Source organism: Schistocerca piceifrons, chromosome 2 (assembly GCF_021461385.2).
Source record: "Schistocerca piceifrons isolate TAMUIC-IGC-003096 chromosome 2, iqSchPice1.1, whole genome shotgun sequence".
Taxonomy (NCBI): Eukaryota; Metazoa; Arthropoda; class Insecta; order Orthoptera; family Acrididae; genus Schistocerca; species Schistocerca piceifrons.
Window position 1 is genome coordinate 595,390,747 of NC_060139.1, and position 7,623 is coordinate 595,398,369.

The 7,623-nt window shown below is 42.8% G+C and overlaps 1 protein-coding gene across 1 annotated transcript; it reads right to left on the reverse strand.

Annotated features, from left to right (window-relative positions):
* Positions 1 to 254: 254 nt before the first annotated feature.
* On the reverse strand, positions 255 to 6,327 carry LOC124775633 (larval cuticle protein LCP-22-like). Its single transcript, XM_047250462.1, has 3 exons — positions 6,243 to 6,327; positions 2,971 to 3,092; positions 255 to 456 (listed from the first exon to the last, which is right to left on the reverse strand). The coding sequence occupies exons 1-3, from the start codon at positions 6,255 to 6,257 to the stop codon at positions 255 to 257; spliced, it is 339 nt and encodes a 112-aa protein (XP_047106418.1). The 5' UTR covers positions 6,258 to 6,327.
* Between the last annotated feature and the right edge of the window lie 1,296 nt (positions 6,328 to 7,623).

The window sequence follows — 7,623 nt, forward strand, 5'->3', positions numbered from 1 at the left end:
TGCTGATTACAGCTATATGTTACAGCACAAAAGTAAACATATTGTTATAATTAGCGACTACGAACGGGGACATTTATAACTATATGTTTATGTATACACATTACGTAAACATATCGTTATAAGGTCCTCGTGCACTTCGCTACACTCTCCTGGCGTTGCAACCTTCCTACAGATACGCTTCGGACTGTTTGAAATAAAACCAGAAAATCTGTTTGTTAAAAAAATTAATTTATTAAATATAAATGTTATGGCACTCATGCAGAGGGCGGCACTGGAATGTTGGGGCTGACCGCTACGAAGCCGTTGGCGTCGGCCTTGTAGTTCAGGTGGACGGGGATCCCCTCTGGGCTGGTGTAGCTGTAGCTGCCCTTCTTCACCAGCACGTAGTCCGTGCCGTCATGGTTGGGCTGCAGCTCGCCTTGCTCCGTCACCGTGATGCCGTTGGAGGTCTGGTAGCTGTAACGGAACACGTCTACTCGGAAAAATGTTTGGATGATCACGTCTTGCAAATATTAGAGGCCGCTGCGTTTGTATTGGACAGTTTATACGCCAGAAATAGGACCAATATTGCGATCTAGTCGATATTCGGTTAGTCGTACTACGTCCTCCAATGTTATCCTTTCTTCCACCTCTACTACTCCCGAAACGAAACACGCACTTTGGTCGATTTTTGTCCGTTACTTAAGCTATCGAAGCTTGCTTTGTTTACGAAAACTGGCGACGATTTCATGGTCATCTTTGTCACTTAACACTATAAAAGGCATTTAACGTAAATATTACTCGAAAAAGAGGTCCTTCCACTTTATTCTGACAGTACGCTACTTCCGGGAGATCTCCTTGGAAAAGAAAGAGACAGCGACGTACGGGGGTTCTGTTTTGAAGCTGTTTTTAAATAAGCAACTGATACAAAGGATGAAAATTGTATAATGCACTGCTGCTTTAAGAAAGTTCCAAACAATCGTTGCCATGTGTTATTGCACTGGGAGGGCCCTCATATCCCAGAAATAAGTTTGCTCATTTCATAAATAGATATCGTAGTACAGATATTCTTTCAAAGCTAGACACTTCAGTTAATTAACGTTATTGTGAGGGAGTTGTTTGCTAATCTGTTAATATCTCATCGTAGGGCCGGCCGGAGTGGCCGAGCGGTTCTGGCCGCTGCAGTCTGGAACAGCGCGACTGCAGGTTCGAATCCTGCCTTGGGCATGGATGTGTGTGCTGTCCTTGGGTTAGTTAGGTTTAAGTAGTTCTAAGTTCTAGGGGACTGATGACCTCAGAAGTTAAGTCCCATAGTCCTCAGAGCCATTTTTTTTCTCATCGTAGGAAGCTGCATAGAAGGGATTGAAAGTGACTGATTTTACGAATCTGTTCACCTGTGGCATAAGTGTTAGAAGATTCCGTTTTAAGTAATAAATATCTGAAGTTTAAAATTATTCACATATTCAGTATTATACGCTCGATTTGGACTGGCGGCTGTGTTGTTACCTGGCTACAAATAATTACAGTTGCTAAACGAATCTCTGAGCCCTCGGTAGCTTAAGGTCCATCGTAAATCCTGTACACAATTTATCAAAGAACTTCGCTAAAAAGAAAGTTTATTTTGTACAACAGAACAAGTGTCTTAAAGTTGTTGATCGATAAACGACGATGACGTTTTAGTAAACAGGGATGGACTGCACACAACAATACCGGACGTCGACACTGGCTTGTGACGTAATCGTGGTGTCACCGCCAGACACCACACTTGCTAGGTGGTAGCCTTTAAATCGGCCGCGGTCCGTTAGTATACGTCGGACCTGCGTGTCGCCACTATCAGTGATTGCAGATCGGGCGCTGCCACACGGCAGGTCTAGAGAGACTTCCTAGCACTCGCCCCAGTTGTACAGCCGACTTTGCTAGCGATGATTCACTAACAAATTACGCTCTCATTTGCCGAGACGATAGTTAGCATAGCCTTCAGCTACGTCATTTGCTACGACCTAGCAAGGCGCCATTACCAGTTACTATTGATGCTGTAAAACATGTACCGTCAAGAGCGATGTTCACCAATTATGGATTAAAGTTAAGTATTCCAGCAGCTACGTACGTTTTTTGCTAGTCTAATTTCCTTGACCTTTTCCAGACCTCACGCCAGCCTGCGTGAGCTAAAACGCGTGCCTTTCGGCTTCCTCTCATAGTGGGTTGGCTCTCTTGCCAATCCACAACAGTAATGATGTCGCTATGTCTGACGCCATATGTGAACCAAAAAAGTTAGACAATTACACTACTTTTTCTTCTATATTTTATTTTGGAAAATAGGCGTCAGACTAATCTGTAGCCTAGCCTAAGGTCTAGATTAGATTAGAATGTCATTGGTAGAGAGTTGGCAGAGCCAATGTATGTGTATACAAAAAGTTGTGGTGACACACTGATATGTAAGTAGCCCTAGGTTGAGGTTAGGCCGAAAAGTGACAGTTTGGTTGTGAGCTGGCGAAGCCAACGCATGCAATGAAATGAAATGATCGCATGGCACTGTTGGCCGGAAGGCCCCATGCGGGGAAGTTCGGCCGCCGTATTGCAAGTCCTTTTTAGTTGATGCCACTTCGGTGACTTGCGAGTCAATGATGATGAAGAACACACAACACCCAGTCATCACGAGGCAGAGAGAATCCCTGACCCCCGCCGGGAATCGAACCCGGGACCCCGTGCGCCAGAAGCGAGAACGCTACCTCAAGACCACGAGCTGCGGACAACGCATGCGATATCATCAGAATACTTGAAATTCTTATTTTGGCGTGTATCTCACGCAAACTGGATTTCGATGAGTGGTTCGTCTTTTTATGAAATCCTAATATCGGCATGTTCAATACTTCATTAAATAATTTACTAATAGAATAAAGCGCTATTTCGACTTGCTTTGAAACAAGCACACCGTCGCTGTGAACAAAAGGGATAAGAGCAGCGGCAGTTTGGAGTCGACGAAGTACTTACACGAGCGAGTACTGGCCAAACTCGTCGCGAATCTCGTTGCGGAAAAGGGTGTCGATGGGAAGCGGCAGGAAGGGCGCGTCGGCGTGGCACAGGGCGACGGCAGCGGCGAGCAGCGTGCACACCTGTGGCAACACACAAACGCGTCACATGACGTCAGTCAAGTTACCTTAATATCCGCTGGCCTCACCGAGCCGCGTCTCATCCAAACTTCGCAGACCTACAAGGGGAATACACAGAAGAATCCGACAGCACAGGGAGCGCCTTTCGGCATGCATTGCACAATAATTTGCGAAGTGTAGAGGATGTTTTCAAGGTGATACAAACTTATAAACTTAATGGAACCTTAGTCTGAAAACGATGCGTTGAAATTTAAAAAAGAACATTACAAAATGAAATATACCGTTGGCTTACTGAACATAAAAACGCAAGCAACACAGTTTGGTTAAAATTTTATTTAGCTGCCGAACTTGCACAATATACTTACTAAACAACATTTCTGCGACGTAGTATCCCATAGCTTCTATGCATGCATGAAATCGTTGCACAATGTCTCTAATACCCGTTCGAACAACGCCACTTATTTGAATAAAATCGTTTTGAGCATTAAGTGGTGAGAGTTTGAAACTAAACACATTTTAAAACTGACGTTTCGACCCTCTTTGCAATAGTCCTTTTCAAGTCCCCAGAAAGTCTGTTTTAACAGCTGTTTCCACTCAAATATACGCCGCCTAATGCTCAAAAGGATTTGATTCAAATTGAGTTATGAAGTCAATTCAGCGTGTCGTTGACGATAAGGTCATTATGGCTGGAGCCCGAGCTCAGATTGGACAGAGATGAGGAAAATAATTGCTTGAGGAAATATTATTCATTGACGATTGAGGCAGCTAACAAAATCCTCAGTTAATAGATTCTTGAGCACTGCCATCCGTCTGGGCACCTTAAAGGAAATAGGAAATACATAACAAAGAACTGCTCATTTGGCCACGAACGCCAGCACGAAAGCGTCACATAGATGCTAAATTGACTCCCCTGGCAGACGCTAATAGAAACGCGTTATGGATCGTAGTGAGGCGGTAGTTAAATTTCCGAGGTTCCAGGAAGACCGTACCAACAAATTACTCCATACCACACATTGACAAATATATTATAATGGCCGGCTGATGTGACCGAGCGGTTCTAGGTGCTTCAGTCCGGAACCGCGCTGCTGCTACGGTCGCTGGTTAGAATCCTGCCTCGGGCATGGCAGTGTGTGATTTCCTTAGGTTCGTTAGGTTTAAGTAGTTCTGAATCTAGGGGACTGATGACCTCAGATGTAAAGTCCTATAGTACTTAGAGCCATTTGAATCATATTATAATGTTGCTATCCCGGGGCACGGAAACCGGACCCGGTTGAAACTTGCCTATTTCACGGCTTCCGGATGGCAAGAAAAATTTTACTCTCAATTTTCATATAAATAGTGATCGAAATTAAAAATCCAAAATGATGACGTAATCTATTGATTAAGAGCTATAGTCTCATGTGAATGATTCAACACAGTAAGACAAGTATTACACTTGTGTATATGTGTAGAGGCAACGCAATGAGAGAGGTGGCGCAGTGGTTAGTACACTGGCATTCGGGAGGACGACTGTTCTAACGGCCATCGGTCATTTAGATTTTGGTTTTTTTGTGGTTTCCCTAAATCGCTCCACACAAATGCCGCGATGGTTCCTTTGAAAGCGCACGGCCAATCTCCTTCCCCATCCTTGACTCGGTCCGAAATTGTACTCCGTTTCTAATGACCTCGACATTGACACCGTTAAATCCTTCCTTCCTTCCTTTGAGGCAGCCTAACGCACTGTGCGCAAAATACCCAGACTACATTCATCTAGCATTTGAAAATGAGGGCTCTTAGTGACTTGGAACAAACTTAATACATATTTTAAAAGCCTTGGGAAATTTTTTCTCGCTGACGCTCTCCCCTCGCCCCACTTCTCACACGAAATTATGAGAGGATAAAACTTCATCGCTTACTACATTTTTGCTGTTCACGCAGTAAAACTTTTGCAACAGGCATCACTTTTTAACTCATTACTTCTTTACTATTACATATATTCTTAACGCATTTTGCAGACGTTGCCCATATATACCACTGGATGTACCTGCAAAATTATATCATCCTACGAGACACGGTTTAGAAGATATGACGTGATAAAAACTGATATGCGTACAAAACAAGCTTTTACAGTCGGAACTGTGTACATATCTTGAAGCTAATACCCACACCATACTCATCCAATATTTGAGAATGAAAGCACTTATTGATTTGCAACAAACTTTAGACATAATTCCAAACCTTCACGAAACTTTTCTCGCACACACCACCCACAAAATGATGAAATAAGTTAACCGCTTATTACATTTTCGCTGTTAATACAATACAACGGCTGCATCAGGCAGTATTTCTTCTTTACTACAGTTAGTAGTTTAATTTATTTCTTGTTTGCTACTAACTGCAAGCACAATACATTTTGCAGACAGTGTTCACACACAGCACTGAATGTACCTGCAAATATACGTCATTATGCGAGACATGGTTCAGGGAATATGACGTCATAAACATTGGGACGCGTGAGAAACCAGCTCTTGCTTAGTACAGAGCTCAAATTAAGCAGACTATACTCATCCAGTGTCTGATAATTGGAGCACTTAGCGACTTCCAACGAATCTTGAACATAGTTTCAAACCTTTTCTAAACTTTTTCTCACTTACATACTTAATGTCAAACATTTAACATACTACCTCACTTGTAAAGCATTCAGAAGCTTGAAGCTGTTTTATGCGTGGGAGTTCGGTGTTTACCCGTTTCTCACTAAATAAAATGACGGTAAAGCCGATATGCCAGTCGGGTGAGATGCGCTTTGTGCTAGAAACCCACGAAATAAATATTATATTCAATATTCTTTTACTTGTGTAACAAATTATTATGGAAACGAGCCAGCGGTTCAGTGAGGTGTGAGGCCTATGCCAGCCACAATAAAGGGAAGACACATTCAAAACAATGCCGTCCCTGTGTAGCTAGGCTCAATCGTGACGATTGGCGGAAATCAAGCTATCTGGGCAAGGGCGCATAGCCAGTGATGATAAAAAAGAGGAAGTCCTGAGATGCCGAAAGAGTTCGTAAAGCATCAAAAATTTCAGGTTTGTAATGGAGCACCTGAAAACCAACAGTTTTAAACAGAGGTGAACAAATTGGTTACATTACTTAGCTCCCTGTGTGAACGGTACTCACCAGTGTGACCTTCATTGTCGCTGGGTGGTTGCGGAGCTGTTGTCGTGAAGAGCCCTGGAGACGTTGTGGTGGACACTGAGAAGCGACGCCGCGCTTATATACTGGCTGCGCTGCGCTGCGTTGCGTTACACCACGCCACAGACTTTCCCGCCTACTGTTGGCTCACCCCGGGGGGATGCGTGACGGCCAGGTGATACTCAACAAAACAGGAACGTCTGCCGGCCTCTAACATTTTTACGGCTGAGCGGTACCTACTGTTGCCCGATAGTGGTAAAAATAAAATAAAAATAAAATTTAAAAACATTGTCCTACAGATGTGCTGCTTTTATAATTAGACTAGTTTTTTATTCGCGGCGTCGTCCGTTTACATGTATTTCACGTACGAAGGGCTACGGGAAAGAAGCAAGTAAGTGAGCTTCCATGAAAATCGAGAGAAACCGATTTCAGTGTTTGAACCGTGATTGTATCAATATATAAGAACAAAAATACTTTTTACCTCATAAATTAAATAACACTGGTACATCGAAAGTGGAAATAGCGTTATTGGCAACCGGAATGTTCCCAGTATGAAGTAATTTCCCAGAATGCAGTCAAATTTCACTCTGTAAGGGTAAAGAAACAGGCAAGCCAAGCGAAACACGCAATAATTGCATAATAATCACGACAAAACGAATTTCTGGTTGTGATAATACAGCAATGGCAGTCTCATCACGTATACGGTCTTTAGCTGTGGGGCAGCAGATTGAAGAACTTCACAGCACCAGGACGGAACAGCTTGATCATGCTTTACAAACCTTTGTACTTTAGCATGGAAGCTGAAAGGAAATGTTGAATAAAGAACGGAATCGTCCGAGTTGCTTTATAGCGAACAGAAGAAAACTGCTAAGATATTGTGCACTAGACAAGTAAGGAATTCTGAAGATAAACATACCACTATAAGTAGATATTGATGGTTCAGACAGCCCATCCATTGATTCAAATTTTCATGGTGTGCATATGGTGCCATTTTGTATTCCTCCGTGATAGCACCTTTGATATTTCAGTGTATGGCACGAGCTGAGTCCAGATGATATTATTTTCAAAGGCTGAGTTATGAAAGTGCATTTTGCAGCGTACTTCAGGTCAAAGAGTGTTTTCCATTTCTTGATTAACACTGGCCGCAGTCAAAGGTGATGGCTTGCATTTGGATGCTTTTATCATTTCCTTGAAATCAGTTATTTCCATTGCCAAGAACAGGGAATTAATTTTGATCTTTTTCAGGCCACTAATTTGATTGAGAGTTACATAATGAATGAAGGTGAAGACGGTGACGTTTTTATTTTCACCTTTAGCATAATCTCAAAATATACTCTATGTTCCAGGGAGACGGGAAAAATCATTC

Coding starts and splice junctions, on each gene's coding strand:
- LOC124775633 (XM_047250462.1), bottom strand. Junction 457..2,970: donor TTTGGCCAGTACTCGCTCGT/GTAAGTACTTCG, acceptor GTTCCGTTACAG/CTACCAGACCTCCAACGGCA.